The 17,154-nt window shown below is 46.5% G+C and overlaps 1 protein-coding gene across 3 annotated transcripts in view; it reads right to left on the minus strand.

Annotated features, from left to right (window-relative positions):
* Positions 1 to 17,154, minus strand: part of ASB5 (ankyrin repeat and SOCS box containing 5) — a 49,321-nt gene that overhangs the window by 10,925 nt on the left and 21,242 nt on the right. The window contains exon 1 of one of the 3 annotated variants that reach the window (XM_036300621.1): positions 11,151 to 11,364. The exons of 1 other annotated variant lie outside the window; for it this stretch is intronic. In XM_036300621.1, the coding sequence (XP_036156514.1) occupies positions 11,151 to 11,274 (124 nt within the window). In that variant the 5' untranslated portion in view covers positions 11,275 to 11,364. Of the gene's footprint in view, positions 1 to 3,819; positions 3,928 to 11,150; positions 11,365 to 17,154 lie in introns of those variants that run through there. One more of the 3 variants, XM_036300622.1, reaches the window with a different exon arrangement.

Raw genomic sequence — 17,154 nt, forward strand, 5'->3', positions numbered from 1 at the left:
CCGTTAGACGCCTCCACATCGTCCCTGCATGTCGTGCCTCCGGAAAAGTCCACGGATGCCAGTGCTTCTGTGTTATGGTTCTGCAGTAGACCTGCCCACACCCTAAGTGAGGTCCAAAGAGCTCCACTGAGTAAGATGCCACTGAATACCACAAGGTGACGGAGTGGCCCAGCGAACCTGCTCTAGACACACAAGTCAACTGCCAATCACCAGGCTTTTTCATAACCGGTGATCCTTGGGGTTTTATTACAAACACTGCTCCTAATGGGGAGGGAAGAGCCTTTCTTCTACGCACTGGCATTGATTTGTGACTAATGGTAATGACAGCTAACGTTGAATAGTGTTCCCCACGCGAATGTGCTCGTCGAAGCACTGCGTACGGCCTCTCATTTAGGTCTCACCGCTCTGTCAGGTGGATGCAATGATTGTTTCTAACTGAAAGGTGCGGAGCTGGGAGCTAGAAGGAAGGAAATCACTTAGAGGGAGTCACATGGTCTTCCTCCGAAGCTGATCTAGTTAGACCTGCCCTCGCTGTCTTGGTTTTCCTTTCCATCCAGCATTATTTCCTGCTCATCCAAGATTACTAAGCCAGACATCCGATTCCTTGAGTTTTCAACGGAAAGCAAGTCACTGTTATTAGCTTTTGTGTATTATTTCTTTCCACATGCAACACTCCTGTTATACATTAGAAGCAGGGTTGAAATAAATATTGCACACCCATCCCATAACTATCCATTGATAGGACAAACGTTGGTGGTGAGATAATAACTTATAAGAAATTGGAGCATTGTATTCTCACTACCTGCATTGCAAAAGTCTCCATTGGAAATAATATCATTTTCGGGGACATGTTTCGAGTTCTAGGTTTTAAATTGAAATCTGAATCTTTGCAAATCATACATATCCTTAAACAACTTGATTGAGGAGTGAAACTCTGGAGGACTTTGGAACATATACCCATTCTCACTGTGAACATTTAAATATGAAAATGATAGCCCAGCCAGTGTGGCTCAGTGATTGAGCGTCAATCCATGAACCAAGAGGTCATGGTTCAACTCCCCATCAGGGCACACACCCATGTTGCAAGCTGGATCCCCAGTAGGGGACGTGCAGGAGGCAGCCAAACAATGATTCCCTCATTGATGTTTCTCTCTCTTCCTCTCCCTTCCTGTCTGAAATCAATAAAAACATATGTTTTTTAAAAAAATTATAATATTCACTTTCCAGGGAGATTGCATATGTGTGAAGCCACAATGTTCAGTTTATTCAGCAGAGCAGCAGTCAATTAATAAGGTGTTGAGTATTCAACATTTAAATGATAAGCTATAATATTTATAAGAATCATGTGTGCCCTTCTGCTTAGGGGCTTAGTGGGGTTTATTACCCTTAACTTATCTCTAAAAGCTGTGCTGAATTAAATGAGGCCCATTGGCTAGCACTAAGCGTTCTTCCCTCACCATTAGCTACCACGGCAATTAACCAGATGCCGGGGTGGGAAAGCCGAGAAATGGCCTTTTGGGATTCATTCTGGACTCACGTTGTCCAGGTAGATTATGAGACCTTCAAGGGGCAGCAAAGTTAACAATATGTGCAGCTATGAGGAACCTGATATTCCTCTTTTGCACACTATTGTGTTTGTCCATCAAAATGATTTGGTCGCCCTCTGACCCATCTGAACATTGCTTGCTGGTGTTCACCAGAGAAAACAGAAAAAAGAAAAAGAAGGAGATGGGTCAATTAGAAAATAGGCTACATAAGGACCAAATAGAGAATAAAGTATCTGAGTTCCCCACCTATATCCCAACCCCCAGGCCTCCCTCCCAGGACTGTCCCATACCTTGCTGTCCCACTCTATTTTTTTTTTAAGTCCATTACAGTAGAGAGAAAAAATGCTGATGCCAGATCTTACTTATGTGTATTTGCTATCATTTCTATTAATATGACCTCCATTTGGCATGAAAAGGGAGTTAAATGTCACAGTAATCTGCTGGAAGTGTAGGCAGGTGGTCAGGGACAAAACCACCAAAAACACAGCATGTAGGACGAGAGACCCGTTGGCCCACCAGGCAGGGACCACGCTTAGAAGAAATAACTGCCAAGTTAGTATTTTCCAGCTGAGCCCAGCTCTGCTCACTGCCTGGGACCCCTGCTGCCTGTTATTATTGCTTCCAGCAGGGGGCAAGCAAGAGCAGGAGGAGGACAGATGGAAATGGAGACCCCGAGGAAGTGAGAAACCAGGTGGGGTGGAGAGCCCAGAAGCTCCCAGAGGAAAAGGTGGCCTCCACGCAGCCATCTGATGTGAGGGCCAGTGTCCTCATCAAATGGGAAAGCATCGCCTGTGGGGCAGGATATGGAGGTCAGGAGTGAGCCTCTAGGGCAGGGGTCCTCAAACTTTTTAAACAGGGGCCAGTTCACTGTCCCTCAGACCGCTGGAGGGCCGGACTAAAGTTTAGAAAAAAACTGTGAACAAATTCCTATGCACACTGCACATGTCTTATTTTGAAGTAAAAAAAAAACAAAATGGGAACAAATACAATATTTGTACTTGCATGTGGCCCGCGGCCGTAGTTTGAGGACCCTGCTCTGGGGCCTGCTCTACAAATGCACAGTAAATAACACTGAGCTTCCTGCTCCACAAGACCAACAGACGGGAGATTCCAATGTGAACTTCAGGGAGCGATCCTTCTTCTCCAAAACTAAGGAAACTCATGCCATAAATAACAGCATCTACTTTTAAAATATATTTCTATTGATTTCAGAGAGGAAGGGAGAGGGAGAGAGAGATAGAAACATCAACGATGAGAGAGAATCATTGATTGGCTGTCTCCTGCATGTCCCCCATCTCCCCTACTGGGGACCAAGCATGCAACCCAGGCATGTGCCCTTGACTGAATCGAACCTGGGCCCCTTCAGTCCACAGGCCAATGCTCAATCCATTGAGCCAAACCAGCTAGGGCAATAACAGCATCTATTGACTGAAATGATTTTCAGTGTTATCAACGTAATTAAATACACTATATGAAGCAACAGCATGACTTATGAAGGTATTTAAGCTAGCAATCAACAATGGCTGCTGCATTTTCTCTCTGGTAAGCTGTAAGAAATAAGCTGTACCAATCTATTAAAGTAGTTTACAGCATACACATGCTGTTCAATGAAAAACAAAACACATTTCTTGTTTAAATTCTGCTGACCTAACTCCCCAACAACCCCACCTCATTTGTTTCCTTGTAAGTCCTTAGAAGAATTTCTGCAATTAATCTGGACAGAGGTGAGAATCAAAGGGACTATATCATGTTCCAGTTTCTGTTTTAAACTCGGTCTTCCCCCCTCCCCACTTCTCCCCTCCAGAGCCTGAAATTCAGCACTTTTCTAGTCAAATGATCTCAATACTATCTCACCGTCCAATACGAATATGCTTCCTACTAGAGAGGTTTGCAAGCTTTCCTAAGACCCAACAAAATAAAATATCTTCACACACAACCCTTCAATCACCTTACAGCCTTGTTGGACTTGAATTCGGAATCTGAGATTTTTTTTTAAAAAAATGTCCAATTTAACTCTTTGGGATAATTCAGTGTGAAATTATTCAGTGTGAAAATCATTTTTACAGAATAGCTGTAAGTTTCAGCACTCTAATCAAATGCCTGCTGGCACAGCCTCCCTGTCGCTACACAGGAGGTGACTCAGAATATATTTAGAAACGACACGAGTTCCCAGACATCTGGTATTTAATTTGCAGGGAGCGAGGCTGCCCTGATGGGTAAACATCACAACACCGTCCTGAGACACATACAGTCTGTGAGGGGTTGCACCCACCTAAGTCGCCGTCTCCCCAGGGCACCTCAAGCCAGCCACTCTCGAGGTAAATCCGGCTCATCGCTCCTTTCTTATCAGCATAAAAAAATAAGTGCCTTGTCAGGTGCTGGTTCTATTCGGCCATTTTAAGGAACTCTAAGCTCCTTGTAACATGACCTTCCTTCTCCAAAAAGCAAAACAGCTTTGAGAAGTGTGACTTACTTTCAAAATGGCCTCCCAATTACCACTCCTCTTTGAGAAACTGCTGGTCCTAACCTTACTGATTCTCCTGAGAGGGTGCACCCTGCAAGAAATACAGGTCTCGCATTTAGATCTCTGCCCCTGGCTGTGATGAAACCAGTTCACTGTTTAGGGACTCTGACTTCTCCCCACCTGAGCCCCACCCTAGAGGTGGGGTGTAGACATGCTGAAGAGGCTAGGACCAGTGATGCCTGCATAAAGGAAGCAGGGTGCCAACTCCGAATACATTTTATAGCTCTTTATGCTACAGAATATTACATCAACCATCTTCTTCATAACGGACGCGGGGCCCCAATTGCACAGATTCTTGTTAAGACTCTGTGTAATTTCATGTTATCTTTCTTTTAAAAAAATGTTTTTATTGACTTCAGAGAGGAAGGGAGCGGGAGGGAGAGAAACATCAGTGATGAGAGAGAATCATTGATTGGCTGCCTCCTGCACACCCCACACTGGGGATCAAGCCAGCAACCTGGGCATGTGCCCTGACCAGAAATTGAACCCTGACCTCCTGGTTCATAGGTCGACGCCCAACCACTGAGCCAGGCTGGCTGGGCTCATATTAGCGTTCTTAAAGGAGATCCCTATACAGTGGGGCCTTGACTTATGAGTGTCCTGACTAACGAGTTTTTCGAGATATGAGCCGTCTCTTGGCCGATTTTTGCTTTGAGTTTCGAGCTAAAATTCGGGTTACGAGCCAGCTTCAGATACCCCACTGCTAGTTGGCACAGCGAACGTCACAGTGAGCGCCACAACATCAGCCCAGCATCCCGTGTCTCACTCGTTCACTTTATGATTTGATGTAAGAGTAATTTGAGTTACGAGCTCCGTCACGGAACGAATGAAACTCGTCCGTCAAGGCCCCACTGTACATGGATCAGCTGCAGGCTCAGCCACTTTCGGCTCATCCACGCTCACAGGTTGACAGCATAATTAAAAGCAGCAGGCCTTTGCAGACCTCCGTTGTTTCCTCTTCTGTTGACCAGTTAAGCCGAAGAGTGGAGCCACAGAAACCTTGGAGGACATGGCTGGTAAGGAGGGAAGGAATGCGTTGCCAAAACCCGTCCCTCAAAGACTGAGACTGACCCTGTTTCTCCATTCTCATCACCTCTCTGAAAATTCCCGGAATAAAGCTAGTCAGTATCTGAAACCACCAGATTTTTCTGTGCCCTGGGAACTTCAGGTGTACTAGTATATACTGAATTACATGAGCATGCAAGTTACCCTTACCAAGTTCTTGTTCATGGTCTAAAGCCCTCTAAAAAAAAAAAAAAAAAATATATATATATATATATATATATATATATATATATATATATAGAGAGAGAGAGAGAGAGAGAGAGAGAGAGAGAGAGAAAGGTAATATGCAAATTAGGCCAGGACGCCATAACGGGTCACGAGCGGACAGGAGGAGATTGCGCATGCAGGTGAGGCCTGGAGCAGAGATGGAGACAGACGGGGCGGCTCCGGCAGCCCCAGAGCGGACACAGGCAGGGGGGCAGGAGGGCCTGGGGCAGAAGTCAGGCGCCGTCCCGGCCGCCCACAGCGCCCCGAAGCGCCTCCTCTCGCGATTTCAATCGCGCGCTGGGCCTCTAGTATTTCATGAAAAGATAGTGTATGGGCCTAATAGAAAAAAAACAAAACAACACAGGTAAGTGAAAGAACTACATGGCTTATTTCAAGAAACAAGCCAACATTTTCAACAAATAGTGGTTTCCCAAAATTAAGAGGGCAAGTTTTTCAGACACTTTTCAGACAATAGTGCTGAATAGAGTCTTGGGCAGATGACTCATTACTGATCTTTGGTGCCGTGGACACGGCTCGCTGGCCATCATCAAATAGACCTGAGTTCCAGCTCCCCACAGAGATGAGTTATGTGGCCTTTGGTAGTTACTTAATCTTTTGAGCCTGTTTTCTCCACAGTAAAGGGATGGAAGGTCTACCTACAGCAGAGGGTTGTAGTGAGTCTGAAGTACTTTGCAGCCCACCAAAACACACACTGTGTGACAATGCAATCCACCTTCCATTGTAAACAGTGACTTCCATAAATCTGCACAAGTTTTTGTCTACATCTTCTCAACAGAAGATAGACGAGCTTGACTTAAGATAATGAAGCCTTAGCTCATCATTCCGCTTGACTGTGTATCTGTAGGAGATATAGATAGGAAATGGCCAAAAGTCAGGGACCGTGATCGCATCCACATGGATAACTCTCTATTCCAGTGGTCGCCAACCTTTCAGACCTCACGGGCCACCAGTGGTCCGTGGACCACCACTGGTTGGTGACTGCTGCTCTAATCCACAGCTCTTCCCTGGCCTCTCTCACCGATTTTAGTGCCGCATTTTAAAACTGACATTCACCTGGATATTTTGCTGGCATCTCAATCCATTTCTGAAAGCAAATGCATCACCTTTCTCTCTACACCAGCTACTCCTTTTGGCTTCTCTGGCTTTACGCAGTATGACCATACCCTCTGTCACCTGGCACGAAGAATATAGTCTTAAATTCAAGCACAGTCATTTCAGGGAAACGTAAAGATATTGACGATGTCATGTGCTTCCTTGCAAGGAGGCAGCTATTACTGGCCTAGGAACTCCTGTTAGTCCTTTATTTTTCATGAGTTCACATCCTCCTGAGCCCAGTCCTTGCATCTCGCTACACCCACCCTCGTGCGCATCCTTCCTAGTCCCATCGATATAAGTATCCACTTGTTGGTCACCCCAAGTTATATCTCCAGACCAGCTCTCTCCTCTGAATTCCAGACTTGTGTTTCCAGCTCTAAACGTGTGTTTCCACATAGAAACAGGAAAGCCAACTTCACATGTCCGATGCTGAACCCTTGTTGTGACTCTTCTAAATCTCCCTCCTTTCGACACAGGGCATCCCCACTCCTCCAGGGGCTTCAAGGCCCAAACCTTGTGTAACCACTAATTTTCCCATTTCTCATACCCCAGTGAATCCTTCTGCCTCTGCCATTCACACATGACCCTGACTTTGGTTATCATCTCACTGGAGGCCTTGTGCATGAAAATTCGTGCACTCAGGGGTGTCCCTCAACCCAGCTTTCACCCTCTCGCAGCCCAGGACTCCTCGGAGGATGTCCAACCGATTGCTTAGGCCTGCTCCTCGGGTGATTGGGCCTAAGCTGGCAGTAAGACATCCCTCTGGCAGCCTCGGAGCCCTTAGGGGATGTCCAACTAATGGCTTAGGCCCAATCCTCCTCGGGAGCGGGCCTAAGCCATTAGTCAGACATCCTTAGCATTGCCATGGAGGTGGGAGAGGCTCCCATAACCACCGCTGCACTGGCCAGCCATGAGCTAGCTTCTGGTTGAGTGGCGCTCACCCTGTGGAAGCACACTGACTACTGGGCAGCAGCTCCTGCATTGAGCATCTGCCCCCTGGTGGTCAGTGCGCATCACAGCTACAGGTCATTCCACCATTAAGGTTAATTTGCATATTACCCTTTTATTATATAGGATGATGTCCACTGCTGCTACCCTCGCTCAAGCCACCATTACCACCCCCCCCCCCACCACCGCGACCTATTGCAAAGGCCTCCTGGCTGGTCTGTGTGTCTGCCCATGCCCTTCCATCAGTCTGTCCTGAGTGCAGGAGCCAGAAAGAATCCAGTTGCCTGTCTACTCACCCAGAGTAAAATCCACAGTCCCTGTCATGCCCAGCAGGGGTCTCCCCTGGATCCAGGTTCTACCTCTCCCTCCCTCCATCTCCCAGGCTCAGCTGCACCTGCCTCCCTGCTTTTCCTCAAACACACCATATACCCTTCTGTTCACTCTGACACACACACACACACACACACACACACACACACACACACACACGCTTCCTCCCTGACTTCCGGTCTCCACTGAAATACCACCTTCTGTGAAGTCCTCCCTGGTCCTACCTGTCATCTTCAGCAAGATGCAGCAACTGTCCAGATTGCTTTTCACCGATTTGTTTCCAGTGGTAGATATCATAGGGTCATTGTTTAATGTCACAAAATACAACTCTACAACATTTTAAATGCTACTATATAATATACTAGAGGCCCAGTGTATGAATTCATGCAGGCCTTGCCTGCACCCTCTCGCAATCTGGGACCCCTAGGGGGATGTCGGAGAGCTGGTTTTGGCCCAATCCCACAGGCCAAGCCGAGGGACCCCACCAGTGCATGATCGGGGCCAGGGAGGGACGTGGGAGGTTGGCCAGCCAGGGAGGAACCGTGGGAGGGCTCCAGAGCATGTCCGGCCCGTCTCACTCAGTCCCGATTGTCTGGACCCCAGCAGCAAGCTAAACTACCGGTTGGAGCGTCTTCTCCCTCGTGGTCAGTACTCATCATAGCAACTGGTCGACCTGTCGACCAGCCAACTGTCTGTCTCCTGGTGGTCAGTGCACGTCATAGTGAGTGTTTGAGCAGCCTTAGCATATCATTAGCATATTACACTTTGATTGGTTGAACTGATGACCAGACGACTGGACACTTAGCATATTAGGCTTTTATTATATAGGATATTTCATTCTATATTACTGATTGAGTTTATCCCCTATTAAATGATGTGTAGGCACCTTTCAGTTTTAGGGAATCAACATTATCTCTTATATATAGAATGTGTCTAATTATCAGCTTAATGTAAAGTCTAAAAATTTTGATATATGCGATCCAATTACCTCCAGCAAGACTGGGCCTGTTTACATTCTCACTAAAAGTGCTGGGAAAATTTGAAACGAAAGCTAAAGAAAGTTTGCTAAGTTTTCCTTTTTTAAATTTTATATCAAAGCATCGGACATTTTTACAATAATTTCACTATATTTAAGCCATATCAAAGAAGATCGTGTAAACCTATATTTTCTTTACACAAAATTAGATTTTTCATATAATGTTATAGTTTATTTCCAACTTCCTCTGGAATCTATCTTCCTTGAAGATATGTGAGTCTTCTCTAGGTGAATTAATGTGCTGTTATTTTAATTTTTTTATCACCTCATCCAACTCTGTTACGTTGCTCAGACCTGTGGTCATGTGCATATTTAGGTGATTGATCTTCATTTCAGGAGGGACAGGAAGCTTTTTATTCTACACAAACTGATTGCCCAACTTCCTTCTTGGCTTAAGGACCTCGAGACTATTCATACTGTTTCCCAGAACCCAGCACAGTGCCCAGGACACAGTAAGACCTCAATGAACACCTGCTGAATTGTTAAATTGTCTTCTTTGTAGTTAACCACCTTCTATCTAAGCTAATTTGTTCTTTCTAGTAATCTTTACTGATAATTGCATGACTAAAAAGTAACTTAAGGGCCCTGGCTGGTGTGGCTCAGTTGGTTGAACATCTCCTGGTGCACCAAAAGGTCACTGGTTCGCTTCCCAGACAAGGCACATGTGCAGGTTGTGGGTCTGGTCCCCAGTCAGGGCACATATGGGAGGCAATTGATTGATGTTTCTCTCTCAGATGGGTTTCTCTTTCTCCCTCCCTTCTTCTCTCTCTAAAATCAATGAAAACATATATTTTTAAAAAGGAATTAAAAGGACATGTAATTTGGGGTGAGGAAAAAGAATCAAGTTGCTTCCTTGGTCTTTTAAAGAAATGAGAATATTCTAGTTAAAAACATGCTCATATATTTTAAAATCCTATATAATAAAACCCTAACGTGCCAATCAACTGAACGATGGAACAACCAGCAGAATGACCAGTCGCTATGATGCACACTGACCACCAGGGGACAGATGCTCAATGCAGGAGCTGCCTCCTTGTGGTTAATGTGCTCCCACAGGGGGAGCACTGCTCAGCCAGAGCCAGGCTCACGGCTGGCGAGTGCAGCGGCAGTGGTGGGAGCCTCTCCCACATCTGCTGCAGGTGGCTGGTAAGGAGCGAGGGGTCCCAGACTGCGAGAGCCCTGGACTGTGAGAGGGATGTCTGACTGCTGGCTATTCCCTGAGGGGTCCCAGACCGCAAGAGGGCGCAGGCCTGGCTGAGAGACCCTTCCCCAACCCCCCGTGCACAAATTCCATGCACCAGGCCTCTAGTTTTATAATAATTTATAAATAGTTTTCAGACTCCAACCATTACACACTAAATATAGCTCTTACAGTTTTGGAGTAAGTAGGGTGTCATTTTTACTTCTGAATCTTCAATTCCAACCTTTAAGTCTACCATCGACCACACTGGTATCCTACTAGAATGAATACTTAGGTTGGCCTTTCCAACGTCACTTTCCTCACCTAGCTCCTCTTTGGTACTGTGCCCATTCTCCCGGATACTGTTCATGTTTTTCTATTGTGAAAACTAATAAGTTTATGTCAGAGCACTTTAAAAACTTCTATTCGTGTTCTTGCCACATCACCCTAGTACAGTGGTCGGCAAACTGCAGCTCACAAGCCACATGCGGCTCTTTGGCCCCTTAAGTGTGGCTCTTCCACAAAATACCGACTTCTGCACATGGGCCACAAAGTTTCAATCGCACTGTACGTGCGCGCCCGCACGTGGTATTTTGTGGAAGTGCCACACTCAAGGGGCCAAAGAGCCGCATGTGGCTTGCGAGCCGCAGTTTGCCAACCACTGCCTTAGTACGTTCTGGTCCAATTTATTATTTATTTATTTAAAAATAAATATTTTTATTGATTTCAGAGAGGAATGGAGAGAGAGGAACATCAATGATGAGAGAATCATGGATCGGCTGCCTCCTGCACGCTCCCCACTGGGGATGGAGCCCGCAACCTCGGCATGTGCCCTGACCTCCTGATTCATAGGTCGATGCTCAACCACTGAGCCAGGCCTGCCGGTCTCCAATCCAATTTAAATGATTCAAAATTTCCATATTGAATTGCTTGTAAATGGTCCTTTCCTGTTTAACAGCACCTTTCCTTGTCTCCACGCCACCTAGAAACACCTGCCGAAACAGAAAGGCGAGCAGCCCAGGGGCTGTAAGTGCAGGTGCGTTTCCCACACTAGCTGGGGCCGGGTGCGCCCGCAGCACTGAGCCTTGCATCTCAGCATCTGCCCCTGGAAGGCAACCCCAGGGGAAGTTAATTTTGCAAACATAGCTCCACAGAGTTTATTTCAGGAGCCAACAGACCGTCGTGGCTGCCACTAACCTTGACTGGTCAGAAGGCCCCAGCTAGCGTGTCGTTTGGAGGCACCTTCTTCTCCCCTCTCCAGCCTTCTTTTCGGGGGGCTCTGCTGAAGGCGGCCCCTTTTTCCAGCAGCATCTCCAGGCATCGCGTGCTGGGCGCGTGTCCGCCACAACCAGGCGGCATAGGAGCAGGTGCCCCAGCCGCGAGCAATACCCGCGGCGGATGCTGGCTCCTGTTTCCTTCCCTGAGACTGTCACAGGCCCTGCGTGTCACTGGAGAAGGGCCTGACATTGAACTCTGTGCAGAACGGCTGGGAGGTGCGGGGTGGGGGAAGGGCCAGACCTGCAGGACCATTTTCTATTTTTAAAGCTGCAGCCGGAAGTATTTAACTATTTCTGTGATACAGCAAGTAAAAACGTGTCCATGTGCCTTTCCTGGTCAGAAACTGAATAGAAGCGAGAGCTGTCTTTCAAACATGAATTATGTACACATCAGTGCGGCGTAAAGTGGCCGGTGGATGCAGCTCCAGACAGCACTTCGCAGCCAGAAAGCTCAGAGGCCCTCAGCACACAGCCCCTTTCTCCTTCCTCCTCGGGAATAAAGTGTCTGTGATCCGGGTCAGCTGGCCGCTGGCTCCCGCTTCACCTGGTGAGGATCTAAGTTTAGAATTGGCTGCCCTACAAGATCACAGTCACTTTTTTTTTTTTTATGTTTTTTTTTATAGGCACAGCTCATGCTTGTGTTTTTTTCTGGAGGTCACTTCTAGACCAAAAGACGTCAGCAGGCAGTTTAAGTGCGGCTGAGATTTTCCACCCTAAAAGGCAGAGGGAGAGCAGCTGGGGAGAGGGGAGGACAAACCAAACATGTGGCTGGCGTGCTTGGCTGGCACGGGAGCTTGACCCTGTCCGTGGCCGAGTGGGGCGTGACGGGGCTGCGAGGATTAACTGAGCTGGTGATCCTGTACACAGCACTCACAGCCGAAACCTGCCCGGGGGAAAAATGGCCACGGATCCTGTGACCCACCTTTAATTTTTTAATCACTGTTTGTTAGACTCTACCTTCTGTGGGCATATACGGGGGGGAAATATCACTGGGGTATTCTTCAGAGAACAAGCAGGAGAAAAGAACATTTTGTGAGTAAAATTATTTCCCATGCACTTCCTGCCATAGCGGATCGCCAATATTTACCTCCAAGTTATCCCTAATGAATACCAAGAATAGCCTTTCCTTATCTTGAATTAAGTTCCAAATGATTTTGAATATGTTCTAATCCTCCAAACTCTGTGACCCAGGAGGGGCCAGTATCTTAGTCTCAGCTCAGTTTCCTTTCCTATAAAATGAGGAGCCCAGAAATTGTGGTCCATCCAGATGATAATATGCCCATGGCTAGACTTCCTGAAGCAACAGTAATTTTTCAGCTCCACTATAATCTTACTAGAGGCCCGGTGCACGAAATTCATGCACTCAGGGGGGCGGTGGTCCCCCAGGCTGGCCTGTGCCCTCTCACAATGTGGGAGCCCTGCGATCGGTGGCCCCAAAGAGGTAGGCCCCGCCTACCCATCCAGGGCTCCTCAATGGATTGCCCTAAAAAGGTAGGCTGGAGTCAGGGGTCCCGCCTCCACGGCACGCACAGCCATCTTGTGATGGTGTGAGGGCATCACGACATGATGGCGTGAGGACCACCTAGGCTTTTATTAGTAAGACTAGAGGCCTGGTGCATGAAAATTCATGCACTGGAGTGAGGGGTCCCTCAGCCCGGCCTGCCCCCTCTCACAGTCCGGGAGCCCCCAGGGGTGGTAGGCGACCCAGCAATCAGGGGAAGGCGACGCCCCCATCACAGCCCTGCTGCTGCCACTGCTGGCAGCGCAAGCCTCAGCCAGCCCTGGGCGGCTGGGCAGCCGCCATCTGAGGCTTGCCTGTGCCTCAGTCAGTGGGGTGTTCAGGAGGACCCGAGGCCCCCGGCAGGGCTGAGGGACTCCAGAGGCAAGCGCTCCATAGTGGGTGCTGCCATCTTGTGAGGGTGTGATGGTCAATTTGCATATTCCCTCTTTATTAGATAGAATGAGACAAGCATTGTATAAGCAGTCCATCACTGACAAAACTTTATGTGGTGCATGTCTGTAATCATTCCTTCTCTCAATAAAGAAATCACAGTTTAAAATAAATAAATAAATAAATAAACAAATAAATAAATAAATAACAATAAATACATAAATAAAATGAGGAGCCCTCTTTCGGCCTGTACCATTCTTTGGTTTTCAGATCCTATGGCTCACACACAAAGGGCGAGGTGGCATACGAGCTTTATGCATGTAATGTTACCACAAAGGAGGCCAAACTTCCCAATGGAACCAGCTCAGCCCAGGCTGTCTGCATGGGGCACAGGACCCCAGGGGAAGGTGGGGAGGGCTGAAGGGTGGTCGGCACAGGGCCTGCTCAGTCCAGCACATGCACATGTGCCTGTTGTCATGCCCACCGCTCCTTGTCCCACCATGGAGTCCATAAGCGAGACTGAAGATCTCCACTAGCCACACAGTCACAGTAAGTACTAATATTTTTATTTAAAATTCTTTGAGTTCTTATACAGTGTTATGTAACTTTCCAATGTACAATATAGTGATTCAACATTTCTATACCTTACACTAATTCTAGGAATCACCCGTCACCATGCAAACCTATCACAATATTATCGACTCTATTCCCCTCAGAGAGGAGGAGGTGGGGCAATGGGTGATAAAGGTGAAGTCAACACTAATTTTTGTGGGTAAAACTATAGGAGGATTGATTATAAAAATGGGGACAATTTTGTTATTAAACCAATTTTGGATGCCTGTGTATAATGATCCATTAATATGCCTGCCTCCTCCACAGTGCTGTGCACTGGGGTTGCAGGGACTGAGGACATGCACCTGTGATTTTGCACAAAAAATGTTAGTTTAAGGAGTGTGGTCCCTGGGAGCTCCCCTCCTTTGAATGGGGAATTCCCAAGAATACCTCCAGAGGGCTTCCTGTAGTCCTGTAGTCCATGGGTATAGATGTGCATTGCATTCTGGGAGAAGTCCCCAGATTTAGTTTACTGAGCCCTGTGCTGTGCTGGCCAGTGGAGCACACATAACAATTCACCTAAATAATCAGGTGGACTAGGGAGCTAATTCTCTCAGAATGTTTACATGCATCCAAAGCATAAGTCAGTTTTAAAAGTGACTCCATGGCACGGAAGGAAAATGCCATCACAGACAATTTACTAGAAAACAACAACAACAAGGAACAAGAGATTGAGTCAACTGAGCATGCTCCCTCCCCTGTGTGATTTCCTAAAAGAATCCACAGGGGAGCGAATGCGGTGGAAGGAATCATTTCGTGTTGTGATGGGGTAAGGAAGGATGCCCCAGGGGACCTCAGAGAGCCTGGCCACTTCCTCAATGTAAGCACAAGAGTGGACTGGACCAACCGCAGGAGACTGACGGGCCTTATGAGCAGGAAGAAGTTTAAAAGCCAACCAGGATTAGAGGAAACACCAGGGGAACGAATGAACATTATATTCCATAGGTGATAAAGGCCTGGGAATGATATGTCAGAGAAGCAGCAGGAGATATTCCACAGATGGGAGGTGGCATGCTATTTCTACCCTCGGAGGCTAACGTGACAGTGCAAAGCCTGAGGGAGGCTATGGTAAATGGAATAGGGTGATTCCGTTCCCCTGAGCCGTCCTATTCCCATTTTAACCAACCCGGAAGTGTCTGAGGACTCGGGGACCTGTGCTTGTCTGGCTACCACTCCGTAGAGAGAAAGGAACGGTAAGACAGTCAGAGAAAAGCAGTGGAAATCCTCAGAGAGATGAAGGCTCCTCTGCGGGAAGCAAATCCTGATGCCTTTAGATACTTCACAAGGGAAAGCGGGAACCAACGCGGGATTGTGATGCAAATCTACAGAATCATGCAATTGCGCTGAGTGAATAGACTTTTCCAAGAAATCCTGAAAAACCAGAATGTTGGGCCAATCGCTATCCACAGTTTTAACAGGCATATTTGGGACACAGATATAAAATGTAAAGTTTTTTTTTTAGTTTACACAACCAATCACACACGTCAGGAGTTCATGCTTCCAAAAGGAAAATTGCCCCATTTTTGTACCTTTGATTCTATGTTATTTAAACAAGTGGGTGGCATTTAGCTAAACTCATGAGTGAGTGATCCACAGACACAGATTCTTGAAGGTGTGTTTCTGAATTTGGGGACTTAGATCATGAAGTTCCTCCACTGTCAGCAAAATATTAAGATAAACAGACCCCTGCTTGGATCTGGGGTGGCAATCTCTACCATTTATAAACTCTGGAATATTCCCAACATAGAACTACCCACCACCCAGCTTAACAGTTATCAACTCACAGGGAGTCTGGCTTCATCGGCAACCCACCCCCTTCTCTCCCATCCCCGCTCCTAGGATTATTTTGAAGCAAATCTCATTATATAGTTTTGTCCATAAACAGTTCGTGTTGGTGTTGGCGGTATAGTGGTGAGCATAGCTGCCTTCCATAAACAGTTCAGTATGCATTCTAAAAGACGAGGACTCTTTGTCATCAAACTACAACATGATCATTGCTCAAAAACCATAATTCCAATAGACCAGCTAATACAGGGTGGACATTTTTCTTTCCCAAAGAGCAGCTCCGTCCATACACTGCTTTCTGTAAGTATACCTAAATGGATATCACCCTCAAATCCTTTATCTTGGAGCAAAAGTCTGTGTCTATCTATTTTATAAAACGTCTTTTAAAAAAATATAAACTACCCAGCCCTGAAAAAAGGAATGTTCAGTGTTTCTCCATTACCAAGAGCTCACAAAGAACAAGATAAACTTCCCCTGGAATCATCACAGAGATGTTTTGCTACCTGTGGGCGCTATACTCCCGCCGTTGCTGAGTCCCATCTGGAACTGGCCATTATTCAGCACTTCGGTCAGCGTTGCTGCGAGTTTCCTTAGGAAGCCACGCGTCTGTGTAACTCTCAAGAATCACTTCTGAGCCCCATTTTTGTACCATTTTATCTTTGATTCTATGTTATTGAAACATGAGTGCCTAGATCTGTTAGCTTAGTGATGGGGACTGAGGCAGATGAGGTCCTGGGGAAATGGAGCAATTGTTTTCTCACAGTTACCCTTTGTTTCAAGGGCATTCATGGCTTATACAACGGTTGCTAGGAAACCGACAGTGACATTGTGTGGTCCCTGGGAACTCCCCTCTGAGTGGGAGCTGCGTGGTTAGGAGAGGCCACAGGGGTCTGAAACATCACTAGAGAAAACAAACTTGGGATCATTAGAAAACCGCACATCTAACATCAGGGCCTAAACGCCGTGGTGAAGGACATTTTATTAGCTTGTACTTTTATTGTAGATACAGAACCAAAAGGTGAGGGGCTCCTATTGAGGGAAATGTACCTGACCCCAATGTCCAGGAAACTTCGCAATGAGGAGTAATTCTCCTTAGCTGGAGCTCACAGGTGATTTCTACCCCCACTCAAATGTGTGTTAACATCGAGGGCTAACATCCTCTCAACATTTTTAAAATGGCTTCTATGACAGCGGTTCTCAACCTGGCGGTCGAACGACCCTTTCACAGGGGTCGCCTAAGACCATCCTGCATATCAGATATTTACATGACGATTCCTAACAGTAGCAGCATTACAGTGATGAAGTAGCAACGGAAATAATTTTATGGTTGGGTCACAAATGAGGAACTGTATTTAAAGGGCCAGAAGGTTGAGAACCACTGTTCTATGATGTTATAAAAGAAACGATGTCCTTGAATTTGGAATATTTTAAACTATACCAAATGACTGAAATGGTTTTTTTAAGAGACACAAATACTAATCCCTATATGTAGAAAGAAAATAATAAAATACGATTTTAATTCAAAGTACCCAAATGCTTAAGTCACTAGACACTAGCATAAATTCCAACTCCTAAGGTATACTCATCTCTCATTGTGTAATGAAAGAATAAGGTGGTGGGATAGCATTCATTCATT

Source organism: Myotis myotis, unplaced genomic scaffold (assembly GCF_014108235.1).
Source record: "Myotis myotis isolate mMyoMyo1 unplaced genomic scaffold, mMyoMyo1.p scaffold_m19_p_3, whole genome shotgun sequence".
Lineage (NCBI taxonomy): Eukaryota > Metazoa > Chordata > Mammalia > Chiroptera > Vespertilionidae > Myotis > Myotis myotis.